This window comes from Lathamus discolor, chromosome Z (assembly GCF_037157495.1).
Source record: "Lathamus discolor isolate bLatDis1 chromosome Z, bLatDis1.hap1, whole genome shotgun sequence".
Taxonomy (NCBI): Eukaryota; Metazoa; Chordata; class Aves; order Psittaciformes; family Psittacidae; genus Lathamus; species Lathamus discolor.
This window is the reverse complement of record NC_088909.1, coordinates 86,098,230-86,116,101: the sequence shown is the minus strand read 5'-3', so window position 1 is coordinate 86,116,101 and position 17,872 is coordinate 86,098,230. Positions and strand designations below refer to the sequence as shown.

Genomic DNA, 17,872 nt, shown 5'->3' with positions numbered 1-17,872 from the left:
TAGCTAGCAAGTAATGAAAGTATGACTTTTCATATTCTCTTCATTCAAAGATTCATGCTACTGTAGCATATATTTTTTTAGAAGCCTCTTTCCTTCAGCTACATCTGCAGATTGTGCATGGGGTTTTTGTATGATTATTGTTTTGGGATTTTGTATTTTTGTACTGAGGAATGGCGCTCAAAACCATAGCAGTCCTTTATAATTTTCAGTTATGTCTTTCCTTATCTTTTCCAGCATGCTTATTGGCATGTTCTGGTAATCCCGAATGCAGAAACAATTTTTTTTTATTTCTTCATTTTAGAATTTATGGAGAATCTGCTAAAAAGTCATTGAAGCTACCCTTCTCTCTCAGAGGACAGCTTATGGCGACTTCTCAAAGCTCTTCCAAGTATATGAATCACTGTTTGTGAATACAGCTTATTATTTCACATATAAGGGTGTTACAGTGGGCATACCTTGCATTTGTTCACCTTTTTTCTTGGTTGGTCTGTGCTTAACTGAAGCTTGGATTGCACAAAAATCTGAACTTCAGGGGAATATAAAGGAAAGCCTAAGATTTCACTGGGAGACACTTTGCTGGTCAGGATCAAAATTTGCCCTGTAACAATACCTACATACAGTTCCACATATATCTAACCATACTGAGAATCTGCAAGTCTTGAAATTAAATAGTACTTGTTAAATATAGGTGAAAATAGGAGTAGATGCTTTATGATATAATGACATAATGTCAAAGATAATGGGAGAGCTGGAGCACCTGCCATGAAGACAGTCCAGAGAGTTGGGCTTGTTCAGCCTGGAGAAAAGAAAGATCTGGTGAGACCTTCTAGCAGCCTTCCAGTACCTAAACGGGGCCGACAGGAAATCTGGAGAGGGACTTTTTACAAATGAATGAAGCTGACAGAGCATAGATTTAAATAGACATTAGGAAGAAATTCTTTACTATGAGGGTGGTGGGACACTGGCACAGGTTCCCAGAGAAGCTGCAACTGCTCCATCTGTGGAAGTGTTCAAGGCCAGGTTGGACAGGGCTTTGAGCAAACCTGGACTAGCGAAAGGTGTCCCTGCCTATGGCAGGGGGGGTTGGGACTTGATGAGGTCTGAGGTCTCTTCCAACCCAAACCATTCTGTGATTTCTGAAACTTTGTTAATGATGTTTTTTTAGCTTGGCATATTTGAAAAAGTGAATAACCAGGTCTTGGTAGATGCATGTAAGACTCCATATTATCACTTTTACTTGAATAGTCACGTGGGATGAAACACCTGATAATAAAATTAAAATATTGAGATTTTTGTCCCAGAATGTTAAGAATAATTTAAAACTTGTTTGTGAAAGCAAATATTTTGTCACTGAAAGTAGAAGCTATGCTTGGGGCTAACTTAGGGCATACTATTCCTGGCACAGTCCAGTTCCCACGTGACTTGTGGACTAGCTGTGCAGAATAAGTTAAAGGCCAAGGGGACTGCAGCTGTAAAGGTAACTTGGAATTTTTAAATAATGTCAATACAGATGTAATGCACTCTGAAAGTTCGTGCTAGCTGTTGCAGGCAAGTGGGATATCCTCCATTACCTCTCTTCAGACCCGTGTTAAGTTTGTTTTTTTAAGAAGTTTTAAGTGATGTGCCACTGTTTTGTCAGATCAGAATCATTTAGAAATGTTTTCAGTCCTCTTATGCCATAGACTCCTGATATTGGAGAGACAGGTGACTTTTTAAAACATTGTTGAATGCTGTGATTAAATTCAGGGTCATCAAAGAGGTGAGATTTAAAAAGCTCACTTTAGTGGCATATTCACCATATTTTTGTGTGCTTTTCTTCTAATGACTTGGTGAACAATGCCTAGTTCTAGAGTCTTCCTGAATTAGTTTGGGTCGCTGTGCTGTTGGCGAAAGTTCCCATTTTGAACGTTTGATCATTTGGATTAGGAAATATTTAGATATTTATGTGGCTGCATACTGTGTCACTTGGTGTTTCTAGTCCCTAGCATCTATGTTCTAGATTTAAAGATGCTAGAAAAATTCAGAAAAGTTATATTTGTAAGGGGTGTAAACTAGGTCTTTTAGTTGTATAGTTCAGTCTAGGAGTTCATGGTTGTAAGGGAAGGTTTGTGTAAAAACTTTCACTATTACTATTTTGAAACGTTTTTATGAAAAATGTACAAAAATCATTCTGTTGTTTCCACCGAAGGAGCTTTGTAACACGAGCAACATTAGAACACCTGCTTACTACATAAATCATAAAATTATTATTAAATACGTCTGTGGATTAAAAGTAGCTTTTAAATTGTGTAAGTTTTGATAAGTGGTCATTGTCACAGTCTTCCTGCTGCTGTGTGTGCTCAGTTGACTAACAGTATTTAGAGGATTTAGACGATAGTAGAATAAATACTCTATATTAGTTACTACCAAGGCAATTTGAGAAGTAAATGAGAAAAAAAAACCTACCTACTTTGCCTCCAGTCATCAGCTGGGGGGACTTAACTTTGTCCACAGCAACTGTATAGAGCAGTGTGCTTATTCAGGATCTGTGTCTGTACAGTACTCTTTATTAGAGATATGGATAGGGTGAGGTTTTTCTTTGGCAGTATGCTGTGCGTGTTGTTGGTTACATTCCTCTGAGCTGCGTATGGATGGGATTGAGTGGCATTTCTTCTTAATGAGTCTGGAAAGAAAAGTTCTAGTGGAGGCTGAATAAATCATTTGATGGCACGAATTTTGTTTCCAAGTCCGAAAAGATTTAAAAAAATGTGCTTTTGAATTTAAACAAAGAAGCTGAAGGTAACTAGTTATATAAATCTCTTTGTCTCTTAATAGACTACAAACTCTATTGGGTGATCAAGTGAAGATTAAGGAAAATAGAATACAGAAATGCAGTATTTTAGCAATGGTCTCAGGTCAACTAATTTTCAAAAAGTATGGAATAGGGATTTTTTTTCAGCTTGAAACATTGTACGTAAAATGAAATAAAACTTGGAGAAAATTGGTACATCAGTATCATGTACAGGGGATGCATTCCAGTACATACAGGGATTCTGTACCTACATTGAGGAAGTGCTAATATAGATGAGATCATCCTGACGAAAGCCAAAATAATGCCTTGCATTTTTCAACAAAAATATAGTGACCAAGATTCAAGTATAGTTGTATTAAGCTGTCAAAGATGTAATTTACATTTCAGGATTCATAAATATCTGTGCTATATCAAATACAGCGTTTTATTGGCTGACTTCTCTTTGGCTGGTAGGTAATACTGTGTAGTGTTTCAGCTTACCTCATATGCTTATCCTGACAGAAGAGATACTTTTCTGGGGGAAGATTTGAACTTGGTGCTTCTGTCGGAAGAAACCAATATGCGGGATTAGTTATAGTATAACCCTAAGTGTAAAATTATACATTATAGCCAGTAGGGTTCAGTACATTTTAACTTTAGAGGTCTCTAGAGTACTGGCTGTTTGCCAAAATCAAACTAATGTGTTAGAAACCATGTATAGGAACTTCTTTGAATTCATTTAGAATCAATGCCAAAATCCCTCTCAGCAGCGTCCACTATTTCAAATTCATAATCGGGACACCAGGTGAGGCTGCCACCTTATTCTGTTTTTCTAATTCAAAAATTACTTCCACGTGTTCCTCAGAATTTCAAGTCAGGTGGTCACTGGAAGCATCAAATCACTAAATTGAAGTAAATTACTTGTTTGTATATTGGGAGAATGTCTTTTCCTTAAAACACCTAATTACTATTCCAGAGGAGTTTAAAACAGCATGATGCTTGATGAAAAACACACATGCATTAACCACCATGCTTGTCATCTTTTTACTTCATAGCATACATAGGACAAAATTGTAGTAAATCTTGAGGTTTCCCATGCATGGTTTGAATTCACCAGTTGATTTGGTCACTGTTATTCTAGAAGTTGAAACCTGGATTTAGATACAGTTTGAGCCCTTGAATGTATGCTTTTTTCTGAATATGCAGTTAAGAAAAAATTCTCCCTCCCTGTTTAAGATCTTTTCATAATCTACTGGTGATCCCAGAGTACCTATGGTGAAGAATTTGCACTTTCAAATTTATACCAAGGTTTGTGGCCCATAATTATGATACTGAATTCAGCACTTTCTTTCGTGCTTGGGTAATAGCCCTTACTTAATCATGAGACTATTCCCATTTTGTCGCTACTGAAGTTCTTTCTAGTGTGGCTTTTAAAAAGATTTTGCTAATATTTTCATGGGATTATTCATGTGATCCATTATGCTTAGCAGAAGGAGGAGGCAAAGATGCCAAATCTCGAACAAAACCATGTGTTGTTGTCATATAAAAGCCTTAAACTCTATTATACATGCAAAATGCAATCTGTCTCACTGGCCCCATGTTACACATAAAACACAACACAAGTGCACACTCAGGGCTTGATTAATTTGGTATGGGACTAGCAGATTTTTCTGCTGTTCATGAACTCCAGGTTAAGGCCTAATTCCGGTTCCTTTAGATTATGTAGTCATTTTTGTGCTCTGAGAGGAATACTTTTTGATTTTTATTCTGATAGAGAGTAACTGGAAATCTGTTTGGTTATATTTTAAGACAACCATATTATGAAAGATTTTTAATATCTCTAGATTCACAGGTTACCTTGAACATACTGGTATTTGAAAGGATGTTTTTATACCTACTTGAGACCATACAAAAACTAGAGTAAAAAAAGGGAGAGAAAAGGATTAATTTTGCCAGCCTGACAGAGGCAGACTGTGGGCAGTATAATAAAAGTGCTCTCTTGTCTGAGATTCATCTCTGTGTGATATAAAGATCTGTGGGAGTTATTTGGGGGGGTTGATTTTTGTTTTCCTTTCAAGTTTTTAGAGACACAAGTATTATTTTATCAATGTTGAAATTCAGTAAGAATTTTTGGTACTCACTTTCTATTGTCCGTTATTGTCTAAAATTAACACTGGTTTAAAGGTAAGAGTATTGATATGCTGACTTTCAATTAGCCTCATTGACATACTAATCATTTAGGGAATTGTAGAGCCTAGAAATTAGTGATGATGCAAAAAGAAAGGAGTTAGGGTGTATTAGAAATTGAAGGACTACCTAGCAGACATGGCTTTTAGAATTTTTTTTGTAGATGTAAGCCAGTTAAACATGCCTTTGGTGAAAAGTTATTTTAAAAATTTGCCAGAGTTTGACATTATGTCCTCAAGTGTCTGTACGTCTAGATAAAATAGCCCAAATTGAATCATGGTATCCTGTTGCTTTTCTAGACTGCAGATGTGAGCTTGCTTCCTTGCTTGATTTCCCTGACCCTGTCAGAGGGGTGCTGTCCTTAGTTTGGCAATCCATATTTGTGTAATTTAAGTATGCTCTGATGCTGGGATTTGCTACAGCCTCTTGAAGTGGTGCAGAGTGGGATGTTGACATTTTTTTTCTGACATTATTTTTTTGCTTTTTATTGTATTTTTTAATGAATTATTCTTTGTTTTTTAAGAGCTATATAAGGAAGACATTGCCTTGTGACTATGAGGCAATATGTTACTGATAGTGGGGCAAAAGATCATGAACAGTTTTCTGCCAGTAGTTGTCTTTCCTTTGTTTGCTTAGTTTTCCATCTTTTTACTACTGTAGAATTATAGCAAGTTGCTCTCCTAGCTTCAGTTGAAAGATCATGTAAATGTGGTTGGGCTACGTAATAGCCCTTCTCCTCTTAGCTGTTGCGGACTTACTGGAGCATAGCCTTACAGTGAGTGTAAGAGAGGATATAGCTCTCACAGCTCAATAGGTAATTCTTGGATTATGTCATGGATATTGCCAATAGGAGGGCAGTAGAAGGGATGCTTAGATTAAATGATTCAGTCCACTGCTTTAACAGAATGTAAATTAGAGGAATAGAACTATTATCATAATTCTTGGAAGCAAATATTTTTTTCGAATAATACATGTTTTATCCAAGCATATATACATTTCTGAATCAGGATCAAAAATTAATCTGTGTTTGTTACTGCAGCATTATTAAGCTAAGGAACAAACAGAAAATAAAAAAGACAACAGACATAATTTTGTGCTCAATGATAATACGTTAGGTACGTTGCAACCCAAACCATTCTGTGATTCTGTGATACTTCATGTAACAGTCTGTCCAGCTCTGTTTTCTGTGGTAGGTTTAATAGACCATATCGTACTCTTTATTTTAAATAATTATAGAAACCAGTTTTTAATATTAACTTCAGCTTAGTTATTAAAGACTCACTGAGCATGTGAAAAGAAGCATGCTCATTTGCAGAGGATTCAGTGGTTTGTAGCTAGTTGGCTGTGTTGTATAAAGAAAACCAGTACTGCTGTCAGTGATCTTAAACTTCCCTTTAGATGGTTAATGAGTAGGGAATTTTTAAGGCAAAATTCTGATGTTGCCTTCTTGTTCTTGTATAAGAAGTAGTTTAAAAATATTTTAAGCTGCTTTTAGGGTGATGGATCATCTTTCAACACGTGCAGTTAACGTGGGACCCACTCTGACTCACCACTACCGTGTTCACGGTGATACTGCTATGGAGTCTCTATGCTAACTTTTAATTTGTGGTGTCTTTCAATCAAATTGGGGTGGGAGGACAGTCTATATTTTAAAATCTTTTATTTCTGCTATTCTAAACAGCTGTATAAAAAAAAAGTTTTGCAAGTTTAATCTTAATAATCTTCACACAAAAAAAGCAGACACGCTATGTCATAAAATAACTATTAGTGACTAGTTTGTATCCTATAAATCTAACTTCAGTTGATAATATGGTCCATTACCAGCTAACTGCACAGAGTATTTTTCATTTTACACTCTTCAGTTACTTTTTAGTGAAGTGTTAAAAAATATGAAGCTTTTCTCCTCTCTAAAATTGCACACTGTCTGTCTGTTATTAGGGAGATAACAGCTCTTATAAATGTTTCAGTAAGCATTAAGTAGACAGTTATGTGCACTCTCATTCCACGCTTATTTGCTTACTGTAATAAACTGATAAAATATGTGTGGTTTGTCTCTGTGTATCTGCAGGCATCATGAGTCACATAGATTTCCTTTAGAAATAATGTTGTGTCTGCAGAATTGATTGGTTATTTTCATAAACCATCCGAAGGTACACAAACGACTTCTATTATTTAAACATATGCTGTGTAAGATTTGTAGGAGATTATCTCGTGGTTACTAGATGCTTCTTGTTCTGTTAACTCTCTGGAGGATTATTTTAACTCCAGAGTGATTGCAGGTATCTGCCCCATGGGTTTCTTCAAGTATTGCAATTCTATGCATTAAATATTTTAGAATTAAAACAAAAAACTGTTTACCAGACTGATGTGACTGTTAAATAGACTGCGTTACAGTCACACCACCTTTTGCCAGCTCAAAACCCTTGTTAACAAGTAGAGAGCTTGAGAATTTTCATTTTCCAGAACTAAATTCCTTTGTTCAGCATATATGCATTTTATTTATTTCTAGTAGTGCCATGTTAAATGCAACTGAAAATTCACATTCTATGGGAAGGAAGACAATTTAAACATCATTATTCTGACTGTCCTTTACGTGTCTGTGGCTCTGTATAGTATGATACTGCAAATAAAAATGAGTGGGCTCATTAGTGAAATTAGGCCTAAAATATGAGCAGTAATGCCAAAAAGGGGCGTAGATTCGAATCTAAAAATCACAGGACAGTTTCAGAAAGGTTTGAGTTTGCGAGGAGGTTTTGCTATGCGTGTTTGCATATATATCTACATGTTGGACTTCTGACTACTAAATTTTTATATTTTCATTCCTATTAATTAAATAATACCAGTAAAACTACCTATGTATTAACACGGAGAAGCTAGTATATTTCAAAATACTTGTTTTAACATGAATAAAACATTTCATAAGCTTGTTAATGAAAAATGAGTGAACCATTTCATTACTTTTCTATTATGCATATCCAACTCAAATTGAGCTAAATATTAAAAGTTGAAGGCTAAGCTTAACTTAAAAATAAGACCTAAAATATGTCTTAAAACTTAAGATTTATTCCTCATCTCAGTGGTTTAAGTAACAGGTGCTAGTGTGATTCTGCTAATACCCTGTTACTGCTTTTGTCTGTATGTATCAATAATATATTTATTATTTGAAGTACCCCTTTCTTATTTCCTGGCAGCTGAAGTGTTTTTTGAGAGTTTGGCCTTGTCAATTATTTCCAGAAATCTAAGCATATAAATCTATTAAAGTTTGGGGTTTGTATTTACAAGATGTTTTGAATTTTGAGGAAGTGTGAAGGTCCATACGTTTTGTACTTTTTACATTCGTTTTGCAATGGCCAGAAATCTGGTCACGTTTTGGCACAGAATCATTAGGGTTGGAGGGGACCTCTGGAGGTACATCTCCAAACCCCAGGGCAGGGCCACCTAGAGCAGGTTACACAGGAATGCATCCAGGTGGGTTTTGAATGTCTCCAGAGCAGGAGACTCCACAACCTCCCTGGGCATCCTGCTCCAGTGCTCTGCCACACTCAATGTAAAGAAGTTCTCTCTCATAGAATCATAGAATAGTTTAGGTTGGAAGGGACTGCCAGAAGTCATCTAGTCCAGCCCCTCTGCAATGAGCAGGGACAACTTGAACAGGTTGCCTAAAACCACCCGGCCTAGTCTTAGATATCTCCAGGGATATCACCATCTCTCTGGGCAACCTGTGCCAGTATTTTGCAACTCTCATTGTAGAGAATTTTTTCCCCATACCCAACCTGCATCTCTCCTCTTTTAGTTAAAAACCATCACTCCTCATCCTGCTAAGAAGCCTCTCCCCATCCTGTTTTAGTTTATGGCCATTGCTCCTTGTCCTGCCACTGAAGAGTCTGGCACCATCACCTTTGAGATATTTATATGCATTAGAGAGATTCTCTCTCAGTATTCTCCAGACTAAACAGGTCTAGCTCCCACTGTCTCTCCTCATAAGAGAGATGTTCCAGACCCCTAATCATCCCTGTGGCCTCCACTGAACCCTTTCCAGTAGCTCTTTGTCTTTCTTGTACTGAGTAGCCCAGAACTGGACACAGGACTCCAGATGTGGCCTCACCAGGGTCGACTAGAGGGGGAAGGTCACCTCCCTCAACCTGCTGGCCACACTCCTCGCAGGTCCCTCTCAGCTGAGCTGCTCTACAGCGGGTCAGCACCAGTCTGTCCTGGTCCTTGGGGTTCTTCCGCCCAGGTGCAGTGCCCTACACTTGCCCTTGTTGAACCCCATTAGGTTTTTCTCCACCCAGTTCTCCAGCCCATCAAGGTCCTGCTGAACGGCAGCACAGCCTCCAGGTGTATCAGCCACTGCCCCCAGCTTCGTATCAGCAAAAGAAACAAAAAAAAAAAAAAAATCCAGGGCATTGATAAACAAGTTGAGTAAGACTGGATCCAGTATCGATCCCTGGGGAACACCACTGACTACAGGCCTCCAACTGGATTAGCCAAGCAAGTTTTCCCCTTGCTAAACCCATGCTGACTACTCCTGAAGAACTTCTTTTCTTCTAAATGCTTGGTGATGACCTCCAGAATGACCTGTTCCACCACCTTTCCTGGGATGGACGTGAAGATGACTGGACAGTAGCTTCCCAAGTCCTCCTTCTTGCCCCTTTTGTAGATGAGAGTGACATTAGCCTTCCTCCAGTCATTTGGCATCTCTTCAGTTCTCCCTGATTTTTCAGAGATGATGGAGAATAGCAGAGTGACATCTGCCAGCTCCTTCAGAAACGTGGGTGCATCCTATCAGGGCCCATAGATTTATGGGTCTGTCTAGACAGTCTCTAACCCAACCCTCTATAACCAGGGAGAAGTCTTCCTTTCTCCAGCCTTCTCCTCCTGCCTGAGACCTGGGACTCCTGAGAGCCATCCTCAGTAGTAAAGAATGAAGACAAAGAAGGCATTCAGTAATTATGCCTTCTCTGTGTCTTCTGCTACCAGTACACCCATCTGATTCAGCAGCAGCCCCACGTTTTCCCTAGTCCTCCTTTTGCTGCTGATACACTTGCAGAAGCACTTCTTGTTGTCCTTAATTGTCCTTTGCCAGACTCAACTGCAAATGGGCCTTGGTCTTCTTGTCGCATACCCTTTACAACGTTCCTATAGTCGTCCCACTTGGTCTGTCCCTTTTTCCACATCCCATAAATTTCTTTCTTGTGTTTAAGATTTACTAGGAGCTCCCTGCTCATCCATACAGGTCTCCTACCCCATTTGCCTGAGTTCTTCATCATGGGGATACACTGGTCTTAAGCCTGGAGGAAGTGGTGCTTAAATATTGACCAGCTCTCTTGGATTCCCTTGTTTTGTAGAGCCCTATCCCATCAGATTCCTCTGAGTAGGTCTTTGAAGAGGCCAGGATCAGCTCTCTGGAAATTTAGGGTTCTAATCCTGCTTACTACTTTGCCTCCACCAATTCAGGGAGATAATCAAAATAACCATGTTCTCAGGAAGGGGTGGGGGAGGATTCACTTTAACCATAAAACCCTCAGTGTAGTTAGCCCTTTGAGCCTCATTTTGAGAGATGGTGAGGAGACATTTGTCACTGTACTGGTTAGTATGACCTCCTCCCCTCAGGAGGAAGCAATGGCATGAGCACTGCCACTTTGGACCCCACCCTTCAACTCTTGTCACGAAAGTCATTACTTTATAAATATAATTTAAACTACATAAAAGTAACCCTAATCTTATCACATATTTATGCCAGTATAATGACACAGGAGTAAAAAGATACCTGCTCATTATTGGTCTTGTAAAACGCATTGAACTATGTTCTTGAACAAAAGAGTTAGATAAGTTCATGCTTGTCAGAGACTAGTAATTAGACTGAAAAAAAATTACTCTGTGTAAAATTATGGCGCCTGTATTCTTCAAGTGGTATTGCTACTACCATTTAAAGAGGGACAGAAATGTAAGTATTTGGCTATGTGTTCTGTTGTAGACAGCTGTATTTTGCTTTTTTATCATATGGGAAAGTGAAAAATGTTGTTCCTGAGATCTTTTAGAGGTAAGGAAATGAGAACTTCACCAGTTTACTTTAAAAGTATTAATAAATTGCACAGATTCGAAGTTGGGGTTTTAGAGTTTCCTCAGTGTAGACATGTTCTAAAATTGCCTTTGGTCTTCACATTAAAAGTTACTGGTAGATCATAGAATCATAGAATAGTAGAGCTGGGAAGGAACTTAAGGTCTTATAGTTCCAGCCCCCCTGCCATGGGCAGGGACACCTCATACTAGACCATGTCAGCCAAGGCCCTGTCCTACCTGGCCTTAAACACTGCCAGGGGTGGAGCATTTACCATTTCCTTAAGCAGCCTGCATTGTTGAACTTTATGAGGTTGGCATTGGCCACCTCTCAAGCTTGTCAAGGTCCCTCTGGATGACATCCCTTCCCTCCAGTGTCAACTGAACCATACCTTAGTGTTGTCAGCAGACTTGCTGAGGGTGCACCAATCCCACTGCTCATGTTGTTCACAAAAGATGTTGAACAAGGTAGGTCCCAACACTGACCCTTGAGGGACACCACTCATACTGGTCTTCATTTGGACTTTGAGCCATTGGCTCAGATCATTAATTTGTTTATGAAGAAAACTGGTACCAGAGGTTAGAGAAAGAAGCACCAGGTAAAAAGTTGAAAGTGAAATCTGATGTGGAAGTTTTTTCCAGAGGATTTTGCTTAGTAACATCCTGTATGTGTTGTTCTAATTACAGTCACACATTGGTTGAGTTTTGAGGGGATGGGAAGACTTTCTGCCTTTTCTCCTTCATTATTTGTTCTTCATACCGTATGATATGTGTGGAACTTCATGTACCTTCCAAAGCCCCCTCTGAATACACACTCAGTTCCTCATGTTTGCTTCAGCTTTCACCAATGTTACGCTCACATTTTTGAACATTTAATAGTTCATCTTTACAGATACTCATTTGATGGATATTACTAGCCTGGCTTTCCAGTTCAGAGACAGGTGCTCAGAGATGAAAATCAAATTTGTTACGTGCTCTTTAACTTCTGAAGTTTTTCAACAGGATTCTTTACAGCCTAATGTTGTTCAGACACTCTTCCATTTCTGTAACACCTTATGCCTTTAAATCCCAGCTCTTACCAGCTTCTCATATTACTGAAAGTGTTCACTAAGTTTTCAGATCAGCCTCTCCATGTTTTATGTGGTAGTCAGGAAAATGTAGAAACCTTTAAGACTCCTGTAGAGAAGGCAAGATAAAAGCCCATTCTCCTTGCTTAGCTGCTTGGAGTCTTGAACATCCTGCTATTTGCAATTGTCTCTTCCACTTGGTTACACAGTCAGAGCTATCGGTAGGGCAAGAGAAGATGAATGCTCATCGGTGAAAACAGATACACAGTAAAGTTTAGTAGCTCATAGTGCATTGACCAGACAAATGAGATTTTCCTTTTGAGCATTCAGCTTTTTCAACCTCCATGTTCTGTTTTTGTGGTGTCACTGTGCCTGCTATTTCCTAGCCTTTCCTTAAAACTTGTTTAAAGAATTCAGAATCACTTTTCTGCAGTTTTCTGCATATTCCTTGCTTTTGCAGTTTTGAACCCATGACTACGAGTTCCTTTGCAGCAGCATCTTCAGGAAATTTATTTGCACACTGAATGTCTTTTATTCATGCTGCTTCTTCAGGATAGAGTGGAGCCAAATATCCTTCTGGCAGCAAGGATGTTTTAAAAATGGCAACATCCTTCTGCTCTGTATAACTGTGGGTTTAGTATTTGCCTGATGTAATCGTTAGGCCACATTTTTTGATGGTTTTAACAAGAGAAGATGAAAATTTCTCACTCTGCTTTCACTGCACTGTGTGGGCTTGGGGTCACCCTTGAGGTCTGATGCATGGAATGGAATGAGACTTCGTGTTGGGTCAGCATAATTATTTTAACTCCAACTCTGAAAAAAAATTGATAATACATAAGAGTTAAAATACTGAAAACAGATGTATAATGAAAAGTGAGGCAAATGAAGCTTCTATTTCTCAGTACCAGAAATGTTATTTTTAGATTCTGATATCTATTACTGAAATTTGTTTGTGAATTTGAATCTGTCCTTACATGTTTATGGTTCACTGAAATTATATCTAGAAGGCAGGTGCTCTAGCTGAGTGAAAAGTGCAATGTTAAATTGTCATTTTATCTGTTCTTCTCTTACAATATTCACCAACTCTTGTTTTGTACTTAACAGGTCACTACCCAAATCTCTGTGCCAACAAAAACACATGAACTGCTTCATCGAATGAGTGGAAAAGGATTAGCAGCTCATTATCACTTCTCAAGACAGCCAGACATTTTTGGTGATCGTATGGTATCTCTGCAATTGACAGTAACAAACACAACTGATCATAAAATAGAGAATATTCACATCAAGGAGAAGAAATTACCTGCAGGCATGAGGATGCATGAGTTTAGTCCAATAGGTAATTGTATCCTATCTTTAAAAATATAGAATCTTAATGCTTTGCAAAATTTTAAATATAGGGAAGGGGATTTGCATAGTCATGAGTGTACTCATATAGATATGTATCTATACACACACGCTCATGTAGCTGTATTTTCTTAGATAATCTGATGCTAACAAAAAATTAATTCATCTTTCCCCTACTTGCATTTGACATCAAAAGTAACTCCTTACATAACAACTTCCATGCCTGAAATCTTACCTGCTTTTTCAAACAACATTTATATTATATCAGTTTCAGTTGATATAATAAAGTTTTTCCGTCTTCCCACGAACTTTGATTTTCTTACAGCCTTAATCCAGAATGGCTGTAATGGGCTACTATTTAGAATGAGGTTTTGATTTGTATTCACAATTATTTTCTCTCCAGCCTTTTGGGACACCCTGTTCCAGTGTCTCACCGCCCTCAAAGTGAATATTTTTTTCCTAATACCTAACCTAAATCTACCCTCTTTCAGTTTAAAGCCATTCCCCCATGTTGTATCCCTACATGCCCTTGTGAAAAGTCCTTCTCCGGATTTCTTCTAGGCCTCTTTCAGGTACTGGAAGTCTGATATAAGGTCTTCCTGGAGCTTCCTCTTCTGAACATTATTCTCTGAATCCAGGTCACATTAGAAGAATACAGAAACAAGTTCTTAAAGCACAACAGTGAAGTAAAAGAGTATACTTGTGTTTTCAGTAAAGCATTAGCATCATTAAAAAGATGCTTGGTATTAAATTGCTGTATGCTATTGAAATACATGTTTTTAATATTGAAAAGGCTTTACAGGTTTACAACAAATAGCTACAAAAGCAGTTGTACAATGCTACAGTTTATTTCAGAGTTAGAATCTTGTAGCCATTTTCATTTTGATGATTATACGTGCTTGATCAAGATTACTTTTAGAAAAGATACTAATTTTTGTGTTAACTGTTTAGTGTTTATTTCTCTGATAAAGGCTGCAGTGCAAAGTTCTGATTTTGTGTTAGTTTTGACCATCAGCCTTAATTTATATCCCTCCCTTTAAACATTTAAAGAAATAAAGTCACAAAGGCTTACAAGTAGAACACTGGTATTTCTGTAAATCAGACCAGGAGATACAGTGCTCACAATAACAGTTAGGGAACAGTAGCATCTACTTCACTCACATAAAAAAAAAAAAAAAAAAAAAAAAAAGTTATCCACTTCAGGTTTCTTGAGTTCCACAAGATAGTCCTACCCTTTAAAGTATTTATTTCCCCAGGAAGGACATTATTGTATCATATGTCCTGTGAAGTTTTTGGTTTCTTCGGTGGAAAATAAGTAATATATCATCTGTAGTTCCTTCAAAAAATGTTGCTTTTCTTGTCTGAATGCAAATTTTCTGTATTCTTTGTCACTTTATGTAGCTCAGTTTATATGCCCTGTTCTTGTAACTCTATCTTCTGTTTCCAGCATTTGGAAAACACATCCTTTAATTTGCCCAGCAGAAACAAAAGAACGGTCAGTGTAGACAGGTATTCCTACTGGACTGTGTCTAGTTTTGCCTCCATCTCTGCAATTAATGTTGGCAATTGTCCTGATTTTGCCAGTAGAAATGGACCAAATTATTTTACCTAAGTCCCTGTGCACAGTATTTTCTTGTTGGCTTAGGTGCCTTTGAAACCCTATTGGAAGGCAGTAAGATCAAAGACTTCGGTAAAGTTTAGTCTGAGCATGAGCCTGTAATCTTTCAATGCTTTACACAGACCTCTTGAAATACTTTGTTTTCTCTTTATTTCCTAGCATTAGCTTAGTCTTTGCTCAACTGCATCACATACACATTTTCCATATTTGTCAGACCTTAATCTTGAACAGTTACATTTTCTTTCCTTGTGTTGTGGAGCCACTGCCTACTCTTTAGTTCCTAAAAAGCATCAGATAGGTCAGTGAATAAACTGCATGCCCAGTAATTTTTATTTGAATTCCTATATTTTAACTGTGCTTTTAGGTTTCCTTTCTTGCAATCTTGAGAAGTCAAACCGCTACAATGCTTGTTCTTAGTACCTCTGCTTATGTAAAGAAAGAGCTTTTATTCCTACCAAAACAAAACCTTATCTCTACAGCATTAAGAAAACAGTATAGTGATATAGCCAGGAAACTAAGAATGAGCATGTCTTTTGATATCTTAATTTGAGAAGTCCCCAAGTCTGCACTGCTTGTAAAGCACAAAATTGTCTTCCATTTTGGGTTTATAATCTTTCTACTCCTTTCCGTAACTAATACTATACTGAGAAATAAGTAAATCATACTAAATATGAGGTATTTTAAGTTAATCTCTTTTCCATTACTGTGTGTGGTAATCTATTTTTTTTAACATTTGTAATTGTTTTTTACCATATTTTTTTTTACCAAACCAGATTGTTTTTTTTATAAAGTACATTTGCAAACTGGTGTTACTGAAAATCTCTGTCCTGGATCTGTACACAAGTAAATGATGTAACTTCAGTGTATTTTTTCTGCGAAAAATTTTCCTAGACTGTCTAGGAAAAATTCTTGCTTTGTTGATAGTGGGGCTGTAAGATTAAAAGGGCAACATTTTGTGTACACTGACTGTGGGGAGAGGGAATCAAAGACACTTAAGTGACATTTGAGTGATACTTGCTTGGTCTAGAGCTACAAGTATTAGCTATTTTTATGGAGGTTTTGATTTGGGTTTTGTTCGTCTGTTTTAATACAGGTTTTCTGATTGTGTGCAGTTTGGGAGTTTGCATTTGGGGTTTTCTGTAGCTTTGCGTGTGTAGTTTATCTCTTCATGTTCATCTATTCATTTTCATGTAGAATGCCTTGAGCCTGCAGGATCCATTACCGTTTCAGTGGGTATTGACTTCTGTGATTCTACTCAGATTGCCAGTTTCCAGTTATGGTGAGTTCCTGGGGAGGGAGGGTGTTTTTTTGCTCTCTGGAGGCACAAGTAGTGTATATTGGAAGTTTACTTGGCAGTAGCAGACTTGTTGTTTAATAAATATTTAAAGAATTGAAGAACAGCTCACAACATGATGTATACCTAAGATGTTTTTAGAGAAGTAAGATGAAATTAGTGTTTGGTTTTACTGTTACAAGGATTATCAGTTTACTTCAGTCTTCCGAATTTTTTCACACTTACTTCTAAAAACACAGATTCGATGGTAAGCTGAAATCTAGGTTTGAAATCACATGTATAAGTTCAAAAACTCTTTGGCAGGTTGTGTTTGGGAGGTCCTGTTTTTCCCCTGGGGCAGATGATACCAGGCAGAAGTATGAACTCTTCTTCTGATGTAGAATTGCTTCTCTGTTCTTGAGCTTCATCTTTATTATTTACCCTTCTTCTTGGGATTCTTCTTAATAACACTACCTTGAAGGGAGCAGTCAGGTCTGAGTAGTCTGCTGGAGTGTTTTGTGCATGTTCTTCCTTGTAAGAAATCACAAGTCAAAAAAGTGCATAGTGTGAGCAGTTTTGCTACCTCAAGTGCTTATTATGGCTGTTTGTGATCTATGTAACATGACTACATGAAACCAACCCCAGAATTTGCTGACCACAGAAGCATATTCCTCATGCTGTAGATTATTTAAAATTATTAAGGGGAGAATGAAAAGTAACTGGCTGGCCAACTAAATTTTGTCTTATATACTTGATTTACATTTTTTATGCTCATTAATGGTACATTGAAGATGTTCCTTTGTACGAGTTCCTGTTGCATTGTAGGCTAGCAGGGAGCTTGCTCACCCACTGAGAACTCTTTTACACACTAGCATTTGAAACCAGGGAAAATTTATAGTAGCAGTGTCCAAACAGTAGGAATGAATGTATGAAAGCTAGACACCTTCTTTTAAGAGCTATCTAGGCTTATAGTCATGGAAGCTATACAGCGGAACTACATAGATCTGCTTTTTTTTTTTTTTTCATATTTTGATATAATGTTTTCTGACATATTTTGTTGCAAGAAGCACTGCTTTATATATTCTGGGTATTGAATAGACATTCTTGTTGCTGCATTCCAGTTTAGGGGGGAAGCCCTCTGAGAAAGTTCCATGCCCTTTTCTTGAATACTGTAGACATTTCAGTGTAGTTCTACTAAGCACAGCTTTTGCAGCTTACTGGTTATTAAAGATAGCAGGAAAATTGTAATAAGAGAGATGTACCCAAGTGACTCCAAAAGAATAACTACTAAAATAAAATTTCTTGTTCTCAGGGGAAGAAGCTCTTATTATTAGATTTATGTATTTTTACCACTCCTCAAACATGTTCCTATACAGTCTATGCTCATGTATAGGCATTTTAAAGCTATTAGTAGCTGCAGCAAGATGTCTGCAGCATGTATATTACGTGTATGACGTTGGTGTAGCTGGTCTGTATGCTGTTTGCTGGAATTTGGAACTGGCTTTGGACTGTTGCCTGATGCTATTTGTTTGGAAAGGGAAAGTTCCCTTCTA

At 37.7% G+C, this 17,872-nt stretch overlaps 1 protein-coding gene across 2 annotated transcripts in view; it reads left to right on the top strand.

Moving 5' to 3' along the window:
* Positions 1-17,872, top strand: part of AP3B1 (adaptor related protein complex 3 subunit beta 1) — a 164,634-nt gene that overhangs the window by 122,466 nt on the left and 24,296 nt on the right. For both annotated transcript variants that reach the window (XM_065661062.1, XM_065661061.1), the window contains exons 23-24: positions 13,189-13,420; positions 16,241-16,325. In XM_065661062.1, coding sequence (XP_065517134.1) covers positions 13,189-13,420; positions 16,241-16,325 — 317 coding nt within the window. The remainder of the gene's footprint in view (positions 1-13,188; positions 13,421-16,240; positions 16,326-17,872) is intronic.